At 43.1% G+C, this 26,148-nt stretch overlaps 1 protein-coding gene across 1 annotated transcript in view; it reads right to left on the bottom strand.

The window, feature by feature from the left end:
- Positions 1–26,148, bottom strand: part of ADGRL3 (adhesion G protein-coupled receptor L3) — a gene marked incomplete in the record, with an annotated part of 777,222 nt that overhangs the window by 120,937 nt on the left and 630,137 nt on the right. The window contains 2 exon segments of the mRNA XM_034772562.1: positions 2,450–2,572; positions 4,481–4,664. Coding sequence (XP_034628453.1) covers positions 2,450–2,572; positions 4,481–4,664 — 307 coding nt within the window.

Genomic DNA, 26,148 nt, shown 5'->3' with positions numbered 1-26,148 from the left:
ACATCTGAGTCCAAGTCTATTCTGGTCATCAGACTTAGCAGCATGTAATGTGGATTTCTCCTCTGTCTTCCAAAGCTTTTATAAAGAGTTTCTCTTTCCCTACAGATTTCTAAAGTCCAACCACACATGGTGAAATACTAGCCCCACTGAAGTCCATTAAAGTTCGGCCATTGACTTCAAGAAGCCCAGGATTTCACCCAATTAAATATTCTCTTTTCATCCTGCAATTTCGGGGATAAATCCAGATGCCACTGAAGTGGCAAAACTCCCATTGATCTCTGCAAGACCAAGGCTCAGCGTCTTCAGGATTCTTAATAGTTTAACCTCGCGTACCTAGCTTTATATTATCCTATGGCTTTATATTTTGCCTAGTTTGCAATGATCAAAGTACCGTCGCATTTACAAACACACACGCAGGCTAATGTTTAAAAGCAACCCCCACAGAATACACACTCATTACAGAACAATAAAATAAATGAGCAGAGTCTTTACTTTAATGGATCTCATAAACAGAAATTTGTCAAGCCCCATAGTACAAACACAGCCTGGAACTTCACGGTTTGGGCTACAGTGGATCTATACAGATAGATCCACAAATGTTTCTGCTCAAATGACTGAACTAGAAATGAATGACTTGGCAGCTTCAAGACCGTTCCCATCTAACATCATCTTTAATTTATAGCATATCAAGAGGCTCGTAAGCTTTAGAGATCGAGACACTGAGGATTTAGATTCAGAACTTTTTTGGTGTGTTGGCTTTTCGTGTGGTTATCGTTTACTGGGCTTCCCTCACCCCCCACCATCTTTCAAATATTAGTACAGTGCAGTACTTCAAAACAGTTTTTCAAATACGTCTTTTATCCTATGTACGTTTCTCACCATAGGCAACAGATGCTAACGAACCTCTGAGGCTCAGTTTCATTCTCCATTGGCCCACTTGCAGCGTGATTTACGAAACCAGGGCACATTTACAGAGCCTTGACACTTGCAAAGATTGACAGTCACTTGGCAGTAAGAGAGATTTCCAATCAGCTGATTTAGCATGCAGTCAAGAGCATGGGATAGTTAATTAATATTAAACATGTCTGACGCACCACAGGTTTTATAGATGCTCAAAAGTAAAAAATAAATAAATAAAATTGACTATTTTAGAAGCTCCAGTCAAAGGAATGGAAAAGATCTGTAAGGTATTAGGACATCACAGAGTTGGGAAGAAAATGTAGTTACTATTTTAACATTAATCCATATGCACTAAAGCAAGATTTACAAGGCACCTTATGGAAGAACTCCAAATGACTGATTATCAATATACCCACGCAAGTGCAGTGCTACTAGACAGGCTTGATCAGTTTTGTGCATGAGGCACTCCTGTTTCTCCTGCAGCACAGGATTGCTGGCATTGCTTCTAAGCAGGGGAAACAAATCTGAGGGCTGCAGAATGAATCACTAGATCTCTGCATGCAATTCAAACACACAGATGTAGTGTTGAGTCTCTAGTGATCTGGTAAGGCCTGACTGGCCACTAAGGGTACGTCTGTATGACAAGTAGCAACTCACAGCAATGACTCTCAGAGCCTGGGTCTACAGACTCGAGTCCTACAGTGCTAAAAATGGCTATGTAGCTGTTCCGGCTCAGGGTCTGAGGGCAAGGGGTGGGCTTAATGCCTAAGCTCTTGTCTGAGTGTCAGCACAGTTGTTTTTAGTGCCATATAGTATGAGCCTCACAAGCTGGAGTTTGTAGACCCGGGCTCTGAGACTTGGTGCTGCTTCCTATGTGCATGTACCCTCATAAAAATTGGATCTGGCTTTCTGGGTTTCTTGCCTTCCTCTGATAGAGCCAGGAGAGAAGGGGGATTTAAAAATGTGCATCTCAGCAAAGTAAGTTAAGGTCACACTTCATATCAAGGGTATATTCATGAAGGGTTTATATAGAGTTAACAAATGCTTAATAGATATTGTAATAAACAGTTAATCACTTGTTATAGAATCCAACAGGTCAATAGGTTACGTATTACTGTTGCGAGTATAGTTTATTTATTTGTATTATCAGAATGCCTAAAGTCCTAGTCATGGACCAGGGACTGTACAAACGCAGAACAAAAAGAGTTTGCTATAGCTCTACTTACACTACAAGCTCTTTGAAGCAGGGACTGTCTTTTTGACCTGAGTTTGTACAGCACCTAGCACCATGGGGTCTTGGTCCATGACTAGGGCTCCTAGGTGCTACTGCAATCAATCATCATCAATAACACCTTTTACTGATACTATAACTATCTATAATACCTTCAACAGATGTGCTTATAACGACTACAACTTCTACGGCTCATGTCTGCAACATGCTTATAACCGTTATTCATTACTTATTCTATACTTTACAGGCTACTTTTAAAGATAACCCATTGGTGACCCAAATCAAAAGGTGTGAAAGGCCTCAAAATTCAGCACCCACCATTGCGACCATTTTGTTTCAATGTATTTGCCGACAGCTGGATGGCGCTTCCGTGGCCCAAGTTCTGTGGAAATTTCAGGTCTTCCAAATTCCCATCGGTGCTTAGCCTTGCAACTTCCAGTTCTGTTAGCAAGAGAGAAGTGAGCTACTGAATTGTAACACAGAGGGGGAAAAGTCACTATTTCAAAATAATGATATACAGCTAAGTTACAAAACTGTTTTCCAAAGAAAATGCAAACACTAGAATCCACGTACAGTGTTTCATGCTAGACTCTGCCTTGGACTGCTGCTTATTTCTTCCCCGAAGAAGGTTTAAACATAATTTAAAAAAATAGCAAATAAAATGTAGTCTCTGTAGTAGACAAAGACAACCAGTTCATGTAAACAAGCACCCAAGAATATTAAAGACAACAATTAACATGAACATCTGAAAGTGTTGGTAGTTTGCCACTGGCTCTTGGTACATTCTGTAGATTTTATCGACACTCGGCATCTGCATTCAAAGAAATGAAAAGAAAGGCTGTTCTTATTTTACGTGAGCACTGCTGGAGGCCTGGCATTGTCCATCTCGCTTGTTTTTTAATTAAAAACAACCCTCAGTTAAATAAAGACAAAAACTTGAATTCAATTGACTATATTTGTATTAAGTAAGATCAAGGACCATCTCCTTGTTAGCTGGTGCTCTCGCTGATGTAACAGATGCAGATTATGGTTGGGATTTCCAAAAGAGAGGGATGTAAGTGTCCAAGTCCCACTGAAATGCAATGGGAGTTGGGTGCCTAACTCCATTAGGCTCTTTTGAAAAACATAGTCCGTGCTCTTTAGGGCAGGTCCGTCTCTTTGTTATGTTTGTACATATAGCCCAGTGGGCCCCAGGCATGTAGGCACCAGTGAAACACAAGTAATAGATAAATCATAATACACCTAACCACACACATGTAGACTCAGCAAAAGCACTTAAAAAGTATTTTACCCCCACAGAAAAGGGTGACTGGGACTCAAAACCTGCAATTCTTACTCAGACTTTAGTCAACCAAATCTCTAAGATCCTAGGGACTGTCCTTTAATGTTATGCAGCCATCACAGAAGCCTAGCACATAATGACTCATAACAATAAAGGGAGTTTTGTTTGGGAAGGACTTGAGGCTTTGGCTGTAAAGAGGGGTTCTGTACCTGCTGAAATGTAATTTCTCCAGGGCAGTGCACTGAATCAGCAACTTTCATTCTGTTTCACTATAAATCACTAGATAAGAGTTTACTCTCAATGGAGTCTGGTTATACCAGAGTTCACTATCAATGGAGTCCTGCCATACCAGAGTTCACTATCAATGGAGTCCCGCCATACTAGGGTTCACTATCAATGGAGTCCCGCCATACTAGAGTTCACTATCAATGGAGTCCTGCCATACCAGAGTTCACTATCAATGGAATCCGGCTATACCAGAGTTCACTATCAATGGGTTTCACTGCCGAATCTGTCCATCCAGCTATGGCTCTCCCACTGCTTACAAAACTGACATCTTTAAATCCTACTGGCTAAAAGGGAAGCCTTGTCTATGGGCCATCAATTCAGTTATACCACACACAAAAATTCAACTAATTTATTCATGGCTGGATCCCTCTGATAGGGCCAAATCTTGAGAAAGTGCTGAGTGCCTGCAACTCCTAGATTTTACCATTAGTAAAGAGCTGGAGGGAAGAATCCACATTACTGAAGGGAAGGTTTTGAAAGTCGCACCCAAGGGGAAGCAGACAACACCATACAACCCCCATGCTTTACTCCACAGTTGTTGGTGACAGAGGGACACTCAAACAGGAAAGGAAGAGTCATCTATTTAACACGTATGGAGAAAGAGAGGTTGAATTTAATTCAGATGAAGTGAGCTGTACTACATTAGAGCTAGAGGGTGAAATCCTGGTCCCCCATTGGCGTGAATGGGACCGGGGCTTCACCCAGGATTCCAAGCCTGTTTCCATCTCTCTTCCTCTCCCTGGCCACCTTTGGTGTTTCCAATAGCTCCGGTCACTTACGGATATTGTCAGTGTTCTCCCTGACAATGTCCGACTTCAGGAGGTTATCGGCCAGCACAAAGGCACTTTCCTCCACTGTGTCCAGCAACATGGTGGCTGCACGCAGCTGGTCACTCGCGGTCAGGTCTCTCCATGCGTTCAGAGCCTGCGGCTGCAGGAGGTTATTAACTGTCTCGACCATAGCCTGCAAAGAAGAAAAGCAGAGTGAGAAAGGGCTCCAGTGAGTTTGCATGAGCTGTCAAGCTATCTACAAATTCATCCGACTAGGTAAGCAGAGTACTGTCCCATCTCCTCACCCCTGTGGGCAATCTACAGTAGAGCTACTCATTATTTTTCCCTTTGGCCAGGGAATGTCAGCAAAAAGGTTCTTCTCATCAATAGCTTTGAATTCAGAGCAAGTGAGAATTTTTTTTCTCTGAACACACACAAAGGAAATCACGCATCCCTGTGAAGCAGGATGCTGGTAGTTACAGTGTCTCCTGGATCCAGAATTAAGACTTAGACCCAGGACAGCAAACAGATCTGTTCCTGATAAGGGGAGAGTTAGCTCCACAGCCCACATTGCTTATCCAACATGAAGAGTGTCTAATGCATACCAGGGCTACTGTTTCTAAAAACACACCATCACCACCACCTCTGTGCTGCTCTCTATCGTAAGGCAGCTAAGTAGTGGGGCCGTGGTACTATAATTCTCAGGTGTGCCTGCATCCAAAGGCACGGCAGGTGCTGTTAGAGGTTTACATAGGGCATCACATTTCAAATCTCTCCAGTCAGTAAACAGTCTTCACTGTACTAACAACTTATACCCTTCCTGCCGTGTACATTGTGCCCTAGGTTGCAAAGTAAAACAGAGCCCTCCCATTGTGAACTTCCCCAGGATTAATCTGGATGCACGTTAGGCTGAAAACTAAACTGAGCAATTCTTGTGGTTCGTAAATTACAGTCCTCAGCCCCTATTGATTGTGAAGATTTCACTTGACTAAAAAGAGCAGCTCGGTTGCTAACCACGGCTAGCCCAAGGTGCGTGTAGTTCGCATGTTTTTAAATGGGAACCAGCAGCGCACTGGTTAGCAAAATTCACTGCTTGTGGGGAGAAAAAAAAAACAGCTCATGTTTTCTTCTGCTGGTTAGTGTTTTCATGGTTACTAGTTACTAGCTGCTAAAAAATCCTGCCTCATAATGAAACACCTCCACTGCCAATTAATACCAGCAACCAATTTGCCTTTTGAGATGAAGTTGCCTTTCTTGATGTTTTTCCATGTGCTGAAAGCCCTGGCATCAAACCCACATCTACTGCTATTCTGTGCGGCAAGGACAACCCTGTGTGACTTCGGCAATTTGCAGCCCCAAGGAGCTCACCACTCAGAGGTCTTTGCTGGGTCTTTTTTTTTTCCCCACCTAGGTTTACAACATGACTTATCAAAGAGATATGGCACGGTCTTTTTTCTAGGAAGTGATCTAGAGCCCCGGTACTAAAATGACGTGACCAGAAGGATGTGGCAATAGAGGCCGGATTCACCACTGCCCTGCCCCTTCTGCAGTCATGTCCACCTGTGCAGAGGTAGGATAAAATACTACCTGATCAAGTGATATCCTTTCACATCCATTTTGCACTGGGACAAAAAAATAGACAATGCACGGCTATGGTGAATTGCTCCATACATGATTAGCTTGCAGTAAAGCCTAGGGAAAAGCAAAGACCTCAAGACGTTCCAGTCCTGGGGACTAAGCAGCTTTTATGATTATTATTTATTTATCATATCATGGCCCAGGACCCCACGGTGCTGGCAGCCTTACAAACAGAACAAAAAGACAGTCCCTGCCCCAAGGAGCTGACAATATAAGTGTAAGACAAGAGACAACAGACAGATACACAGAGAAGGGTGAGTACAAGGAAACAATGAGACACTACTGGTCAATATGATAGGCTGTGCTCTCAACACACCAGCTACCTAACTATTGTCAAAGTTGTTGTAGTGTTCACGGCGAAGGAGAGTTTTAAGGTGGGTTTTGAAGGAGGATACATCCTAATGACACTTTTAATGAGATAATGCAATTATATTAATAACCACTTTGGGTCCATAGTGCATTCTGGTGTCACCAGTCACTATCATCAGCAGAGGATTGGTTGACCCTTTTCTTTCACAGAACCCTATTATCCTGCACTGCCATTTAGAAAGTATATCACAGAAATCCATATTTCTCATTTCCCCTTGAGATTAATGGCTTGACTTTCAGAAATGCTGAGCACCTAGGACCTCCTCTTATAGTTGACTGAAGCTTTTGAACATCAGGCCAGAAACGTTCAAGAGACATTGTCCTACACCCCACTTACAAACGACAGTGAACCTCTTGTCCCATTGAAATCAATGGCGAAATTCTCGATTATTTTAATGGAGTCAGAATTACACCCATACTATCCAGACATGTTGATTTTCCAGCACCAAAATCTATTTCTTGGTGTCAAGCATTTACATTCCAGGCCCTGAACCCAGCTTTTACAGTATGGATAGAAGTTCCAGAAGTTCAGCATTACACGGATACGAACAACGCAAAGATGTTCTTTGACTCTCTCAGAGCAGTCTACAGATAATCTACATCTGGCACAACGCTCCTGCAGTTGGCAGATGGCACAGCCCTCATCAAAGACAGGGAGGGAATTATAGAGATGGGCTGAACACTTCAATAGTCTACTTATTAGGCCATCCAGGGTCGATCGGCGAGTCCTTGATCAGTTACCTGAGAAACCCATCAAAGAGGAACTTGACCTCCCTCCATCAGTTGAAGAAGTCATAAAAGCCATCAAACAATTGAACTCTGGCAGAGTGTCCGGAAAGGATGGTATTCCAGCAGAACTGTATAAAGTAGTGGGCCCCAAGGCCATCGAGGTGTTCCTTGACATCTTGAGTAGCATTTGGGAGGAAGAAGAAATGCCATAAGACTTTAAATATGCTATTATTGTATCACTGTTCAAAAACAAAGACAGCAAAGCTGACTGCGCAAATTACAGAGGCATTTCTCTCTTCTGTACAGCAGGGAAAATATTAGCTTGTATTCTACTGAAAAGACTCGCTGAAAACATATGAAGAGAATCTGCCAGAAGCACAGTGTGGTTTCAGATCAGGTCTTAGTACTATGGACATGATTCTTGTAAGGCATGCCCAGGAAAAATGTTTAGAGCAGAACATGGACCTGTATGCAGTTTTCATTGACTTGCCCAAAGCTTTTAATATGGTCAACAGAGAGGGTCTATGGGCTATTCTATATAAACTGGGCTGCCCAAGAAGGTTCATACAAATCATCCATCTGCTCCATGACCCCATGTCAGTGCAATGCTCTCCAGTGGTGACTCTTCTGACACGTTTAAAATTTCGAATGGAGTGAAGCAAGGCAGCATACTTGCTCCGGTGCTGTTCAATTTATTCTTTGCCAGTGTGCTCAGCCATGCCACGAGGGACTTGGATCAGGGGATATACATCCACTCCCAATTCAATGGTTTCCTCTTGGATCTTTGAAGACTCAATGCTAAGACCAAGACACTGGGGAGAATTCTCTTTGAGGCACTTTTTGCAGATGACTGCGCCTTGATGGCCCATAGACATGACGACCTTCAGGTCATCATTGATAGGTTTTCTGAAGCATCCCAGCTCTTTGCCCTCACCCTCAGTCTCAGGAAGATAGAGGTCTTGTTTCAACCAGCATCTCATTCCAATGCCCCGGTGCCAGCCATCGCCATCCAAGGCACAGAGCTGAAAAACGTGGATCAGTTCAAATATTTGGGCAGCGTCATCTTGTGCAATGGTTCCCTTGATAAGGAAATTGCCTCCAGAATTAGTAAAGCCAGCTAGGCTCTTGGCCAACTCCAAACAAAAGTCCTTAACCAACACAACATTCATCTCACCACCAAATTGAAGATCTACAGTGCAGTGGTCCTAACATCTCTTCTGTATGGATCAGAGACATGGACTCTTCATAGACGGCACATTAAACAGCCTAAACAATTTCACATGTGCTCCCTCTGTTTAATAACGAGCATTTGCTGGCAGGACAGAGTGACCAATATTAAGGTCCTTCAGAGAGCAAGCAAACACAACCAGCATTGAGGCAATGCAATTTAGAGCACAATTTACGTGGACTAGACATGTCATCAGAATGGAAGACCACCCTCTTCCAAAACAGATCTTGTATGGAGAGCAGAGGCAGGGAAAAAGAAAGAAGGGTTGTCCGTATAAGTGCTTCAAAGATAACCTGAAGAGCAGTCTCCAGTGGGCTGGCATGAATCTCCAAGAACTTGAGCAAATGACTCAGAACAGGGCTTACTGATGGTCTCTGACAAGATCAGAACGTAACAGATTTGAAAGGGATCGATGTAATCACCTCCAGGCTGCATGTGAAAGGCGCCACAATGCTGCATCATCAAACATCATAGATACGGACTTCGCATGCCCAGTGTAGGACTTCCTACACAGCCAAAGGTTCGGTCTTCAGAGTCATATGTGTAGCCATAGATGAGAACTGAGATAATAACATCATCATCGTCAGCGATGGACTACCAACAACAACAGTCTGGAGTTCACGAACGAGAAATTTAGCTTCTAGACTTTCAAACTATTTTTTAAAATGAAATAAATAATAATAATAATAATAATACAAACTTTGGAAGTTTGGCAACTGAATCTAAAGTAACATGATACATTTATCAGTCAAAAAGACTCATTAAACTACACAGGGATAGGTATTTTTTTCAGTATTTTTAAATCTTAAAGCCCAATCTGAATAATGTTTCATACATTTTGGTAGCTTACATCGGTAGCTTTGTCTTCCAAAAGAGCAAAGAGAAGTGTTATTATTTTTGAGTGATCAAAGCCGTGCCCATTTTGCTTTGCATGTCTATGCAACGTGGCTGTGTTTTTCTTGCAAAGATCCCATATTCAAGGAAAGTAATTAGGCACAACAGTCAGAAAATGATGATTCCCCACACCCACCCTCAACATTATTATGCAGAACACAATTTGCATTACTTTTATCTAGCCCGCTACTAATGGGCCCTTTAAATCTTTGCTAAAACATCATGTTGGATTTTATTTTTTTAAATATTTGAATGGTAGAAAGAATTAGTCTTAACTACAGCTCTAGCTCCTGGGTTTGGGTTAGTCAGTAATGCATATTTGACTAAACTTGAAACATGCTGAAATACTTGCATTAGTAGTAGTGCAACATCTGCTACAAACATTCTGCTCTTAAAAAACTATTTTTTTCTCATGTGTATTTGAATTTTTGTGTGCGGGCACATCTGTGAAAGACAGAACATTAACTAGATATTACACAAACTCTCTTGCAGAGTCAGCAATCAGATCGGATAGCTACACTGAAGCCAACACATGTATATCACTGATGAATTAGGATCTGATTCAAAACTTATTAAAATCAACAGAGAGATTCCCACAGACTTCAATGGGCTTTGAAGCAGATTTGAAAATACCCAGTAAAACTGCCTGCACAGGAGTTACACCAGGGTTGAATTTGGCCCATTGTTTTTCCCAAAGAAGCACTCCCTCACCCAGTCTAGTGCGTTAACCTAACCTTCCTAGCACTACATTTTTGAGCAAAGCACTTCATTATGGCATAGCATTGCAGGCAAGGCCGTGGAGATTAAGCGTTAATGAAATGTTTGGGTTTGGAACGAGGGCCCAGGTAGGTGTTTAAATGAAACCAAACAGCTGTTAAAGGAACAGCTTCTCCTAAGATAGAGATTGCAGGAAGAGGACAATGGAACAAATATGGGTAACCAGAACAATTGACAGTGCTAGTCAAAGCACTGATCCAACGGCTGGGCTTTTAGCTTAACAGCAGAGCTCTGGCCCGTACATGGATTATACAGATTTGACTCCTGCCCCCATCTGTCTTGCCCCCTGGTCAGTCAGGCTATGTCTACATGGCAGTTGAGTCTCCCAACCCCAAACAGACAGACTCGCTTTCGCTCTGCTCAAGCTAGCGTGCTAAAAATGGTAGAGTGGATGCAGCTCCAGGTAGCCACCTGAGCAGGTACCCAATGGGTCAGGCAGGACGGTACTCAAGTGGCTAGCCTTGATTGCCATCCACGCTGCAACATCCAGATGGTCATTTTTAGTGATCTAGCTTAAGCAGAGCTAGGAGGAGTTTAGTGACCTGGTCAGGAAGGCACGCTCCCAGCGGCTGTGTAGACAAACCTGAGGGGCAGGGAAAACTTACAAAACTGCTCCTCCAAACACAGTGAGTGCCTTACAACTAATCATCACAACGGTAGGGGGGGCAGCATTGCCAGGCTCCAGACCCAGACAGCCAACTCCTAGCCCTCCTCAGCCAGAAGGCTGAGAGCCGCAACACAGGGACTGAAACATAGAAAATGGGCTCAAGGTGGGGGTGTTTGTGGAGGGGGTCGGGGGTGTCGAGTATCCCAAGCGACACTGACGATCCTGATAACGTCTGGGATTTTCAAAGGTGCCTAAGAGAGCGTGGCACCCAACTCCCATTAAAAGGATGTGGGTTCCTAACTCCCGTAGGCTCCTTTAAATGAATAAACAAACCAAAACTCCCACTGGTCCCTACTATTATTCTGAGTGTTAAACATTTTCCGTTTCCATTTCCCTCCCCACATCCTCTTTTAAGCACTAATCCATACAGCTCATCTGATAAGAACTGTATAAAAATTAGCAGGATTGGCCAAATACCTTTTCTGAGTCCTCATACAAAACAGAACTTGGGGAGGTGGGTGTCTCATCCAGTTCTCCCCACAGCTACGATCAGCCTCCCCCACAATCTTTGCATGCCCACAACACTGCACTGAGTAAACCCGAGGTTCCTGGGGTGTATATAAGATAACTAATATACCAGGAGTGTAAACACAGAGAGAGGAGAGCTATGATAGAGGGAACTATCTTTGGTGCAAATCTTTATATGTGAGGCCAAGTGCAACAAATATAGATCCTGCTCCTGCTCCCATAGAAGTTAACGCAGAACCCATTAACTTCAGTAGAGTCAGGTCAAGTTCATAGAGGTGTGGTTGGGATTTTGGAAAATGGCCAGGACAGACAGGTGCACAACTACCACTGAACGTCGCTGCGACCCAGGCGCCTTTGCAAATATCAGTAACCTTGCAGTCACTCCTGACAGTGACTGATGCAGAGACCAAGACAATTGTCTCGTTTCCTTGTGCTCCCCACTCTGTATCCACCTCTTGTCTCTTTTCTTATGCTGAGATTGTAAACTGCTTGGGGCAGGAACCATCTCTTTGTTCTGAATTTGTACAGCACCTAACACAATGGGAGCCCTGGTCTGTGACTCCTAGGCACTGCTGGAATACATATAGTAACAACAACAACAACAAATGATAGAGGAGAAATCTTTCCCAAACAAGGGCAAACTCACTGTTCCCTGGCTTTGTCCTGGGATTACAATCAATCAATCAATCCATCCATCCAAATATAATTCTTCCTTTTCATAAATTACAAATTAATATTAAAATACATTATTGTCAACAGGCAACTAATTAGGAGCTTTACAATAATTATACATTACGAAAAGATTGTTTTTACACATCCTGTTGATTTCCTTTGTGACAGTTGCTTTGTTCTGTAAAATTGCATTTTGCTTGTGTGTTTATTTTTATCTTCTCGCCTTTTAGAAATGTCTAGTGAGAGTTTCTGGCTAAGTGACAGTCATTCAGTTTTAAATCTAGGAGTCTGCATATATATTGGTGCCACATAAGTCTTACTACCACTCCACCAAAGCTTTAAACTTTGCATTTTGAAAACAAATGTCTTTTCTACACTCAAAATCCTTGCTTTTAACTGGGAATTGACATTGGAAAACACTGATGGCTGTAAAATCCATTCACCCCGGTCCTGTTACAGTGCAGTCTGGGAGCAGATTGTGTGCCTCACAGTACCACCGCATTTCAACCTTGACCTCAGAAAACTGGTGGCTTTCCTACAATTCTCAGCTCTTTAAACATGTACTTTAGCCTCTTGAGAGCAGGCCATCAGCTGAAAAATTGAAAAAAACTCCAACACAACTACTAAGGGACGGATCCTTCCTATCTTCTCATCTGTGAATGATAAAACCTTGGTCCAAACCAAAGTGGTGAGTGTCAGAGGGGCTCTACGGGAAACAGGTCTGAATTCCTCTTTTGACTCTTCCAATTCTACAGGACATTTCAAACTGGCCTCTCTTGCAAAAGAGCATACGTTTAAGGTAGACCTGAAAACATCATGCAGATAGCTTCCTACCATATACACCCACCAACAATTGTGTTGCGGTCCTAACTTCCTGGGAGTTTTGCATGAGTGCGGACGATGGAACTGGGGCTTTAATATACTGCTCTTGTTATGATCCTGCTGGTTAGAAAATCTATCAATACAGAACTTCGACGTTTCCAACGCTCTTTCATATTATTAGCAATTACATCCCTTGGCTGAACGTGGATTACATCACAAAACTCACATTACAGCATTAACCAATCAGGAACTAGCAGCAGGACAGGCCACAATGGAAGCAACAAGGCAAACACAACCTAGGATAGCTTCAATAGGTCCTGACACCTCTATAAGGCAAGATGATTCCACCAGTCCCCCAGTGTAACGGCCATCTCCAAATCCCACACAAGCCAATGGAAAGATTCCCACACATTGTTTAATTAAAAATGTTTTTGGATCTTGTTTTTGGATCTTTATTCTAGAGGTCCAAGAACCTTCCCCCAGGGACAAACCCCGAGAATATTTCCCAGTTTGTGCTGAGTCATTATTCAGAAAAACATGCTGAGTGGCTTCAACGGCAGCAGGATCAGCAGGTCTGAGGCCCTTAGTCAGCAAAACACTTAAGCACATGCTTAACATTAAGCACCGAGTCAGGACTACAGAATCGGCCCTCAGTGCCATATTTATATCTGTAGCTTACCAGCTTGTACAAGGTAAATGTAACCCCCATGTCCTGAACAACAAAACCAATTTCAGCTAAGGATAATTTTATTCTCTAGCTCCAGACAACTCACTGCAAACAAAGAATGATTCATCAAAGTGTACTCATGGACAAGTTGGGCCATAGGGACTTTGTGTGTAAAAACACACACCCGTGCGCACATGCACACAATCTCTCTCTGCTTCCCTCCTCATTGAGAGCTCGATTGTGTCTGGCCCCTGTGCTCGGCATGGTCCAGGGAATCGATGGGCACAAGGAACTCCTAGCCCACCTCTGTGCCGGGGACAGTTGAACTCCTGGGGCTCAGGGAAGTACAGGGAGTGCACCCCAAAGGCACACACCACCCCAAAGTAGGTGAGGGGGAGGCACGGGGGAAGGGATAGCTCAGTGGTTTGAGCATCAGCCTGTTAAACCCAGGCTTGTGAGTTCAATCCTTGAGGGGGCCATTTAGGGATCTGGGGCAAAAATCTGTCTGGGGATTGGTCCTGCTTCGAGCAGGGGGTTGGACTAGATATCTCCTGAGGTATCTTCCAATTCTGATATTCTATGGTGTGTTCTTGCCTTGCCCTCCTGCACCAGCCAGCAGAGTTTTCCTGCTGCAGCCAGGGGAGTGTGCCACCCCATCCCGGGTGGTGGTGCAGAATGCATACTCTTCTAAACTTGCTGGAAGGATTGTATCTGCTGATCGAGGAACGTGAGCCTCTGCAGTGCCTGCTCAGGTCTCTGACTACACACCACAGTCTAGCCTTGGACATCTTGCCCACTGCTCCTATATACATCATCACCACTTTACACCATCACAGATGCATGAAGATTAATATCACTGTATAATGCTTTAGAAATCTTTGTGCAACCCTGGCTAATACCTGTGGCTCTACAGGGAGCATACAGGGTACTGCACAACACACAACTAAACCTTCACTGCCCTCCTGTTGCATGCAATCCAACTGCCGACTCGATCAGCCAGAAAGGGTGTCCATTCAGACGCTACTCTCCTTGTTCGAAGAGACACGACCCTCTTGGAAGAAAGGACTGTGCTCTAAAACGATAAGGTGCTTTGTTTAAGCTGCTCAAAACCAGGTCTAGATTCCTCTGGCCACCAGCAGCAGAATCAGCTGCATGCAGGGCTACTTCGGATGAAAACAAAATTAAACAGGAAACAACCAATGGGTTTGTCTTGCAGCAATACTTGTTTTAAGTAAATGGCGAGACAAGGGAGGATAATGAATCTCTCAGCTTTCTTGTGCCCGCTGGGTCAAGGAGGAAAGTACACTGCAGCAAGGTGGTGAATAATCAGCTTTACAACGTTGTTCAATTATGGTCAGCTGCTCAAACAGCACTTGCCCTTGTTTCTCTGTGTATTAATCGTGAATGTAGAGTATTGTGGTAGCACAGCAGCTATGGGAGACAACATTCTCTCTTCCTCCAGGGATCACAAGCAACAAAGACGGAGGCGAGGTGAGTTTCTCTGCTCCGTGGGAGGCCGCACAGCCCATTAGCCTGGGATTCAGGAAGCCTGGGTTTTATTCTTGGCTGTGTCACAGACCTGCTGGGTGACTTTGGGAAAATCACCTCATGTGTGTTTTCCCTTCCACTTTTTGTTTGACTTGTATGTGTCAATGATAAGTGCTTCAGAGCAGGAATTATCTCCCATCACGTTTGTCGAGGCCCTATCATGGGGCCCTGATCTGATTGGTGACACTCGGTGATATTGTGAGGCACACTGGTCATTAATTATTAATTATTATTATCATTAGGAACATGCACATAAATATTAACCCATTTTTTATTTGAAGCTTGATGCTCTGTTGCAAATTGCTGGAAGAACCCTCCCCCCCTTCCCCCGAGTTTAACAACATCTGGCAAATACTGGTAATGGAAAAAGTTCCTTCTCCAAAGAAAACCCACCTCAACAATTGGGTATGTTTCAAGGAATTCAGAGAGAAGAACAATGCTCTGTGAGTCAAACCCACATTTCTGCTCTTGTAGTGTTAATTGATTAAGGATAAATAGCCAGGTGGAACTTTCTCAAGACTAAACAAACCCAGTTTTTTAATCTTTCCTCAGAGGTCATGTTTTCTAAACATTTGATCTAAACCATTTTTGTTACTCTTCTCTAGACTCTTTCCAAGTAGTCCACAGCTTTCCTAAAGTGTGGTTCCCAACCGGACACAGTTAATCAGCTGAGGCCTCAACAGTGCTGAGTAGAGAGGAACAATTACCTCTTGTGTCTTACATACAACACTCCTGTTAATGAACCCCAAAATGCTATTAGCCGTTTTAGTAGCTATATCACATTGTTGACTCATATTCATTTTGTGATCCACTATCACCCCTAGATCCTTTTCAGCAGTACTACCTCCTAGCCAGTTATTTCCCATTGTGGTGTTGTGCATTTGCTTTTTCCTTCCTAAGGGAAGTGCTTTGCACTTGTCTTTATTGAATTTCATCTCTTGCTTATGAAATTCCTATTATGTGTTATTTCCAATTATCATATATATTGCTCCGAAAAACTTAATGAAAAAACATACCTTTTCTTAAAGCAAACCAAAACACATCAGTATTTGCAAGCCCCCGAAATAAAATGAGCAAAAACTAGGATCAATGACACGGCCAGAAAGCTCTGCTGGAAGTTGTGTGATCATTGGGTCTGGGGATAAAGAGTGCCATCGGTGGAGGTGCACTCCCATTAACTACGAATATATGTTGTGCTGCTTGAGTAGAATAGACTTCATAGATAAGGGGGGCAGACTGAAAGCATTGATCTGGGTGCACAAGGAGACATGGTACTGGAAAGGTGAATGCACTGAAATAGACCAGCTTAGGAAACGTCTGGCCCCTTTGGAATATCAAATGAAGAGAATATTGTAATCTGTATAAAAGGGTCACAAGTCAAACTGGAACAGTCATCAGCCTATGCTAGGACAGTAGATCTAAAATAGACAAGCATAGTATTCTTTTAGCTATTGTTAAACAAGAAAAATGTCATTTTAGTTGAATGATGTCATTGCATTCTGTTTCTCGGCGGGAGAAATCTAATCTATCTGATAAGGCTCTTCACTATCACACAACTCCTTTCCTCCTAAATTACTCTTTTAAATCCAGATTAAAGCTCTTCCTTAGTCAAACCACAGGTATTGCACTAGACACAATTTCACAAAGGGAGGCCAGCTGTGAAATATGCGGTAAAATGGCATAACATGCGCTTTGCCTGAGTTTGGTTGAAGAGTGATTAATTGTTTTTCTAAAAAATGCTTAAAACGTAGAAGCTAATTTCTCCCATCACCCTCTATACCTGTCTGAGAAGTGTGTCTATGAATGAAGCACTGGTCTTCATTTAGTGCTATAGTACGTGACTGGTGATTGATGGCGTCAACATTGATCTGCAGTTTGGGTCTAGGAAAAGCGTGATCTTTCTCAAGGGAAAAACAACAGGAGAACATATCCTGATGTTAAGCTGTGATTTTCCTAAGGGCCTAATGGGCCCTTAATGACTAAAACTAACATGCTCATATTTAGTCTGGGCACCAAAATCCATAATTTAAGTATTGAAATAGAAGTGGCCTGGTTATCAGATGTGTTGAGTGCTCCAAGCTGACGTTAAAGTCAATGGGAGGGCTTTTGATGCAATCAGGACACTTGCTGAGGCCCTTAATATGCATTTAGGGACCTAGCTCTAGGCACCTCAGTTTCATAAGCTTGGCTTTGAACTACAAATAATCTTTTAATGGGAGATCACTAAAAAGTAGGAGACCTATGAAAGAGAAGGAGGCTATAAATTGGAGACTGTGGTTTTTGCTTTGCAGTTAGCACATGCAAAGGAATGTTCTAAGATCAGCAGTTCTAAGGGCTGGTCTACACTGTTGGGGGGGATTGATCTAAGATACGCAACTTCAGCTACGTGAATAGCGTAGCTGAAGTCGAAGTATCTTAGAGTGACTTAGCTGGGATCCACATGGCGCGGGATTGACGGCTGCGGCTCCCCCGTCGACTCCGCGCCTGCCACTCGCTCCGATGGAGTTCTGGAGTCGACAGGGAGTGCGTTCGGGGATCGATATATCGCGTCTTAACGAGACGCGGGTAGTGAAGACGTACCCTAAGGTTCTAAGGAATTGACTAGGAAGAAGGAAATAACATATGATCTATTTCCTCTCATAAGGTCTTCCATGTGGAATAGCTTTCTAAGGATTGCATTTATGAATCACCTATATTTGCTGTTCTTCTAATTTGGGAATTGAGAGCATACAAACAACAGGTAGCTCCTCACTTAGGGGAAGTAAGCAAAGCTGCAGAGAGAGAGAGAGGAAAATGCTTGCACGCAACATGTGTTTCTCTGACAGATTTTCCACATCCTTGGAGGGAACTGCCAGGGAATCGGAGACATGCATTCTTCCAACTGTCCAAATAAAAGCGACATCTCCCAGTAGCATCTATGGCAGTTTGTCTTGAGACTTTTCCCAGTGTCAACAGATTTAAGGGCCGACTCCAACCAAAATCCCAGATAATAACACAGCAGATTTCAGTTTTGCTATAATTACTTGTGGACGTTTTTCCAGATGGTATAGTTTAGTTATAGTTATTTAAGCTACATCCAACACTATCAGCTAGGTCTGGGATTCCCAGCTTCCGTAGACTCGTGTTAACTCTCATCTGAGCTAGTGGGCTAAAATTAATAGCGTAGCAGAAGTAGGACGGGCAGCAGCAGCCCAGGTTAGTACACATCTGCCTAAACCCTGTGGGTCCGTACGCAGTGGGGCTAGCCCCTGCCGCCGCTGCCCCTGACTCCTGTGACTACACTGCTGTGTTTAGCGTGCTAGCTCTCATGAGAGTTAGCATGAGCATGTCTCCAGGAGCTGGAGATCACCCCTCTATCCTGCGTGTAGAGGTTGCCCTGTCGCAGAAGTATGCACTCATGTTCCTTGTCCATATTTATGCAGAGAAGGTTAGACTCCAAAGATAGACTGAAGTCTGTTTCTTTGCTCCTGCTCTCTCCTAACAATAGGCTCAGCACAGCAGAAACACACAGGGTATTTTCTCTCTTCCTGACACAAATCAAGTGCAGGTTGCTCAAGCTGTGAAATATATTAAGTTCGCAGAGTTTTAACCAAGGGTACCAACCCACAAAATCCTGCTGCGAATCCAACTACTTGCAGATGTCCTTTTAATTATATGAAATGAAAGTTTGGGCCGCTTTGATGCTTATGGGCAAACATCTAGATCTCTTGAAAAGCTGCTAAAAGTACTCCCTGTTGCTATAGTTAATATACTACATTGTAGGCACACTGCTAGCCAATTTATTCCAGCCACTTTAACAAGGATATCCAACCTGACAGGCCACATAGAACAGCATCAGGAGGCAAGCAAAGCACAAATCATTAGAGGACTCCAAAAGTTGTTTGACACTCACACCACGGAGCTCTTTGTCATACAGCCAATTAAGTGACCAAATAAGGAACTTGAGAATCCTCATTAATTTGTTTCTCGCTCTATAAATGGAGGTTAACATCTCTCTTGTCACGTGCACTGCAAGTACACAAGTAAATGTGGCATAATTCAATTTACACTCTGCCATGAAGGGGCAAGATTCTTCTTCGGTTTAGACACAAGCAGGCATCAATAAGAAGTGGGACAGGCAGGATTAAGCCACTTTAGATATCAACAGACTAATCCCAGACATATCTTTTATCTGCCAACAGATATTAGGTTTTCAAAAAAGACCTCTTCCTTTAATCAGTTGTGAACGTAATGCCTTGGATCCGCTGAGAAAAGTTGATCATTTTCGCTTACTACAATGCTCCAGACTGCTCATATCGTCAGGGAGAAACACGCAAGAGTGATACCTGAGGATCAGCACTAAAGGGACCGCTTTGATCAAAACAATAGCAATCTTCACAGACTGGAGATGACAAGAACTCAAAGAACACAGGCCAGAATCTTAGAAATGAAGTTATTCGCTTCATGGAAGAGCCTGTGTTCTTTACTGCATGGGTAGTACCTTCAGAGCACTTCCACTGTTGTCGCCGGTAAGGTAAAGCTAAAAGTCTCATCCAGCTTCTAATGGGTGAGAAAATGGCATTTGCAGGAGTGAAAAGCAGTTATAGTTCTGGGCTGTGGCAACAGTATGGTTCTGACTTAGAATACCAGAAAGAGACTGAGGGTATGTCTGCACAGCAGGTAGGTGGTGTAGTTCCCAGCTCAGGTGGACACACACAGTAGCTCTGCTCAAGCTCGCACCTAAAACCACCTGTGTGGCTACAGTGGCACAGACTCGTCGCCAGAGTACAATCCTGCCCGAGCCCCGGGTACGGTCTCGGGTGGCTAACCGGAGGCGTTGCCCATGCTGCTAGACTGAGCAGAGCCAACGCGCGTACATCTACCTGAGCTGGGAATGCCACCTCCTTGCTGCTGGGCAGATGGACCCTACGTAAAGAGTGGAGTGCTGGCCAAACCCTGGTAATCTGCGGAAGGAAAATGTCTCAGCTAGACTTAGACAAATACCGCGAAGGCTGGTTTTTCCCACCCAGATTAAAACCATTTGCTTTGGCCACTGTGTTCACTTTCTATAAATGTTAAAGCAATTAGGATTCACTGGCAAAAGCACTTGCGGGAAGCTAAGGTGACACTCTCTCCTTTCAGCATTTTCCCTCCTAGTGGTTCATTTTATACACAAAGGGATCACTGCATGGCACGGTCGGGAGTCGCGGCTATGCGCACTGTTCACCAGAGCCCTGGCACAAACTGCACAAGCAAGACAAGGATCCGATCTCACCCCTTGTAATGAGGCCCACGCATGCAATTGAAACCCTGACTACACACCCACAATATGGAGCAAGCGGTGTCAGGTGCCACCTGAGTTCCTTGTGCAGACCACTCATATTGCCAGTAGCCGTGCAGGGTAGGTGAGAACAGCCCAAGCAGAGCCAGGACGCTGCCTCCCGCTGGCCGCAACTGGGAAGTAATTTACCCCAGGGATAGAGCTGAGCAAGACCACGTACACCCTGGAGCAAAAGGGGGATGAATCAGAGACCCCATTGAAACTCTCAGCATCACAGTCCGGTTCCTGCTCTGTTCCTGGGGCAGCATACCTACAAGCTCTGTTACTCGGCATATGCAGCAAGGATCCCATTGAGCCCTGGTTTTAAACTCTGCCCATAGTCAATAAAGCTTGCAGGAGACAAATAGTTTTTAATGTATCTGAAGTGCTTATGTGGCCCCCTTTACTGTAGCAACTGAATACCTGTAACCTTTAGTGTATTTATGTCACCACGCCCACGAAAGACAGGCATGATAATAATCATTCCCTATTGTATAGATGGGGAACTCAGGCACACAGAGGGTAAGGCCCAGATCCTCTGAGGTATCGCGATACCTAATGTCCGTTGATCTCAATGGAAGTTAGGAGCCTAAAAGACTTTCAGGATCCAAGTTTAACTGACTGGCCCAAGATCACACAGGAAGCCTGTGGGGGAAGAGGGAACTGAATGCAGCTCTTGCAAGTCCTAGACTCACTAAGCCACTGGACCATCCCTTGTGCATGAGCATAAATTTTGTGGCCAAGAAAGGCAAAGGTTTAATTTTTTCTAAGCCTTCCTAGCCCTGCTTACCTGCTTCTTCTCCCTGATGGATTCAAAGCCCCAGTGATCTCTGCCAGCCTAGTCTCCTGACTTCAGGAGTTACATACGTCCAGCCCCGCAGTGGAAACAATGCCATAAGCCTGCTAAGGAGGCCCATCACAACCAATGATCTCAGCTCAAATGTCAAATATTGCATATCAAATACTTGAAGCAAACTGCCCACAATCAATCCAGAGTGTGAAAGAAGAAAGGGGCAGGAAACAACCCTCCATAAAACTGAGTAACTATGAATTCTGAACAAATTACAGGGAATTTCCATCTGCTTCTAGAATGTCGGTGAGAGAAAAAAAGAGGCTAAACCAATCAAGTGCATTATTCGTTGTGAATCACACTCTCTGCTCTAGTCTCCATTCTGCGACACACCTGAAATAGGTTGCCAAGAGAAGTGAATGATAAAGAAGTTGGGTTTGAGAAACTATGGGATGTTTTCTTACATTGTAAGCTTTTGGAGGGCATGGACCATCTTTCTGTTCTGTACAGCGCCTAGCACAATGGGGACCTGGTTCATGACGGGGCTCCTAAGTGCTACAAGAATACAAATTAATAATAGCAATGATAATAATAATGATGATGAATGGATGTGGAAATACAGTTCAACACCAGCTAATGAGAATGAATTACGTCCTGGAAGTTTTCTGTGTTCACAAGATGATTCCAGACCATCTTACAAGCAGAAGTAATAAAAATACAGTCTTGTTCTGCATACAGAACTTTCATCTCATCTTCAACTGGTATATGGTTATCTTCTGCATGAAACTATCTCCCCTGATAACAAGTGATCCCCATCAAATAAGTCTCCCTTGGTGGATTAGGCCTCTCTCACTGCATATAATTATTATGCAATAGAATTCTGAGTGACAGTTTCCCTTATATCAGTTCTGACTTCCAAATCCTTGGACAGCTGTCTATTCACCTATGCCAACATGTATTTGTTGTGTCAGTGCTGATGCCTTGAGTTGCCACTACAGTAGATTGGCGGATTTGGCTGGGTTGTGATTTTTGTTTTCTTCTTTTTGAAAGAAGAAAAAAAGAGCGGTTACCACATCGATTTCTGAAAAGAGGAGAAGCAGCAAATTCTACCTACAGTAAAGATCACTGGGTTTGACATTTTTCAAACAAGTTATCAAATCAATATTAGTTTTCACTATACTACTATCTAAAGCGATGGGCTGATAATCTCACAAACATATTTGCAGATACAGTACATTTATTTGAAGAACTCTGCAATATATTTGAATCCATATATGATATGGTTTATTTTTTATTATACATACATCTTTGCTCAAGACCACTGCCAGTGTCAAGTATTGGCTATACAGAGTTACCCATCACTAAAGGTCTATAAAAATTACTTATTTATGTCCTCCATGATGAGGAAACCACCAAAACTCTAATCAATTTATCCGTCCCTCCCAAATTAAACCTCCTAAAATATCAGTTATTTTCATTACTGGCTTTGCAATTACTGGACATCCTTCATATCAACTTCCTATTGCGTTTGTCCCTTGTTTAGAGAGATCAATAGTAAAAGGTACATTTTCAAAACTGCACAGAAACTTAATTACAAGATTCCAATTCATGGCAATATTCATCTCTGTAACAAAATCATGTTACAAGGGTGGAATCCTGATTCTCCTGAAGTCAATGGCAAAACTCCCACTGACTTCAACGAGGCCAGAATTTCACCCCTCGACAATAAAGGTACGTTTACACTGTAGCTGGAGGTGTAATTACCAACTTCGGTAGACATACCTGTGTTAGCTTTGATCAAGCTAATGTGCTAAAAATAGCAGTGTATAGATGGAGAACTCAGGTGCACAGAGGGTACGTGTAGTCACAGTGGTAAGACAGTTAGCCACGATCCCGTCTGGGACCCTAGATACATACTTGGCGTGGCTAGGCCCATCCTGTCACCCATGACTCCGTGGCTACCCTGCTATTTTTAGCATGCTAGCTCACTCTTCTAGGGTGGGTACATCTGCCTCCAGCTCCAGCGTGGACATTACCTAAGATTTACTCAGGGGTTGCAAAGGGTCTAATAAACTGCCGTGGTCAGCCTACAAATTTCTCTGAATTATTGGCTGCAAGAGGGAAATTTCTGGTGTTCAATTTAATTTCTACTGATCAGATTCTCTTCCCTGTGCAGGGCAGCCACACTTTTCGGTGACTACAATTACATGAATTTCTAAGGGAAAATGTATTGTTTGAAGACTATATTGATGCCAAACATCCTGCAACATAGCACACAAAGGTGTGACAAGGTACATTCTTGTATGTTAATGTATTCAAAGTACAGACCATATCAGAGATGGAAAAGAACAATTAGGTCATCCATTCCATTCTCCATCCCATGGGTCTTCTCTTCAGAAGGTTTATTAGAGCTTTGTACAGTATAAGGGCTTGTCTACAGGGGGACACTAAGGATAGTTAAACCGAATTAACTCAATGTGCAAGGTTAAAGTGGATTAGTTAAACAATGCTAAGACCCTATGTGGATGCTCTCATTCAGAATTAAAGTAACATTAATTCAATTTACTTTAAATCACCTTGGAAGGCAACCCTTAACTTTTAAACATGTGAGTAGCCCCACTGAGTTAAAGGGAAATACGTGCATGCTTAAAGTTAAGCATAAGCTTAAGTCTTTGCAGGATGCAGACCTTATTTTGCAGCCTCCACATTTCTTTAAAAGTATGTTAAATACGCTATACATTATTGGCCAAAGGAAAAAATAAAAAAAAAAATATAAGAGTTTGCTTTTTCTTTTTTACACAGCAAAATCTCGAAGACAGCGAAGAAGAGGAGAAATGGGTTTGGCTACTCTCTCTGAAATCTTAAGAGTACTCAGCCTGAGGAATGGAAAACATTTACTTCTCTTTATTGATGAAAGGAAATCAGTGTACCAGGACAGTTAGCTGGGGTGAGGCTAGATACAACTCTCACACACCTCAGGATATCCATACCCAAAGGGATCAGACCGGGTAATGAAGAGGAATGCAGTTTTATACACATTTTACAGTCATAGAAATGCTAGAGGATTCATTGGCAAAGTAAAGCGTATCATAGCATAAGATGTCATGGTTTGTAGGTGCAGAAACTAGAAATGTACAGATGTACAGAGGGGACCTTAAACATAAATGTGTGTTTTGTTTTAATGTCTCTGTGTGTATTATATGCATATAAAGAATGGCAAATCCTGCATTACTGCAACATTAAGACTGCAAAATTAAACGCACAAAAATCAGGAGATAAAAAGAAGTGTTCCTTATTGCAAAGTTAACTCATTCACATTGCACATACTGCTTTATAAGCTTCACTGGATCTATAGTCAAGGTAACAGGACAAATTGCACTATCATCCTGATCCTGCAAAGACTCTGAGTAATAATAATACCTAGTGCTTTTCATCAGTAGATTTCAAAGCTCTTTACATCCCCATTTTACACATGGAGAAATTGAAGCACATACAGAGGGAGTGACTTACCCAACGTCTCCCAGCAGGCTCGTGGTAGAGCCAGGAATGGAAGCCCAGTCCAGTGCTCTATCCACTAGGACAACTAGCAGTGCATAAAGTTAAGCTGGCTTGTAAGTCTTTGCAGAATCAGGCCCACAATTTGCAACTGGTCATCACTTTATGACAAATGTCCCCTTTCACCTGAAGTTTTCCATGACTGGTCTCAGCCATCAGGTGGATTTGGGGGGAAAGTTTGAAGAAAACTCTTTCCTTATTTCTGAGTTACCTGAGGAGGGTACAATATAACTGTTCCACTTTAAATGAGAACTCTAAAGATTAGGGGGCTTTTGTATATGGAAACTCCAGGATAGCTGAACACCCAAGGCACAATTTGACATATTCTCTGTACAGACTCCTACTAAAGTACATGGACGCTCTACATGAGGAGGATTTACAGGGATGGGTCCCAAAAAAACTGAAACTTCACCTGTGGCAACTCCTCTGTGACAAATAGGTGCTGTGAGAGTTGGACAAAAATATTTTAAAATTAAGAAATGATAGAATCATAGAAGTATAGAACTGGAAAGGACCTCAAGAGGTCATCTTGTCCAGTCCCCTGCACTCAAGGCAGGGCTAAGTATTATCTAGACCGTCCCTGATTGGTGTTTGTCTAACTTGCTCTGAAAAATCTCCCCATGACGAAGATTCTACAACATCCATATGCAATTTGTTCCAGGGATTAACTACCCTGATAGAAGTTTTTCCTAATGTCCAACCTAAACCGCCCTTGCTGCAATTTAAACCCCTTGCTTCTTGCCCTATCCTCATAAGTTAACAAGATCAATTTTTCTCCCTCTTCTTTGTAACGATCTTTTATGTACTTCAAAACTGTTTTCAGGTCCCCTCTCAGTCTTCTCTTCTCCAGGGGGGAGGGAGAGCTCAGTGGTTTGAGCATTGGCCTGCTAAACCCAGAGTTGTGAGGTACTTGGTCCTGCTAGTGAAGGCGGGGGGCTGGACTCAATGACCTTTCAGGGTCCCTTCCAGTTCTATGAGATAGGTATCGCTCCATTATATTTTTTTTTAGACTAAAGAAACCCAATTTTTTAATCTTTACTCATAGGTCATGTTGTCTAGACCTTTTATAAATTGTTGTTGCCCCCCTCTGGGTTCTCTCCAATTTGTCCACATCTTTCCTGAAATATGGACCCCGGAACTGGACACAGAACTCCAATTGAGGTCTAATCAGCGCAGAGTAGAGTGGAAGAATGACTTCTCGTGTCTTGTTTACAACATTCCTGCTAATACAGCCCAGAAGGATGTTTGCTTTTTTTTTTGCAACAGTGTTGCACTGCTGACTCATATTTAGCTTGTGATCCCCATTAAGGAATAACACCAGTGGGTGGTAGCCCCTCCCCCTGAGTGGGGCTTCAGCCCTCCCCGTTTTTCTCCTCTGGGCATTTGCTCTTACTAATACTTGGAGGAGCTTGATTTAAGCAGGCACATTTCCCGGTGGGAGTTGTTTCTGAACTGCCTGCTGCACTAGAGAGTTGTACTCCATCTCAAGGTACACCATCTCACCTGTGCCATCTGCTTTGGCCAGTTGCCAGGCAGGGAGCTGGGTTTGGAGGA

Source organism: Trachemys scripta, chromosome 5, assembly GCF_013100865.1.
Source record: "Trachemys scripta elegans isolate TJP31775 chromosome 5, CAS_Tse_1.0, whole genome shotgun sequence".
In the NCBI taxonomy this organism is placed as follows: Eukaryota; Metazoa; Chordata; order Testudines; family Emydidae; genus Trachemys; species Trachemys scripta.
This window is presented reverse-complemented; position numbering and strand designations above follow the sequence as displayed.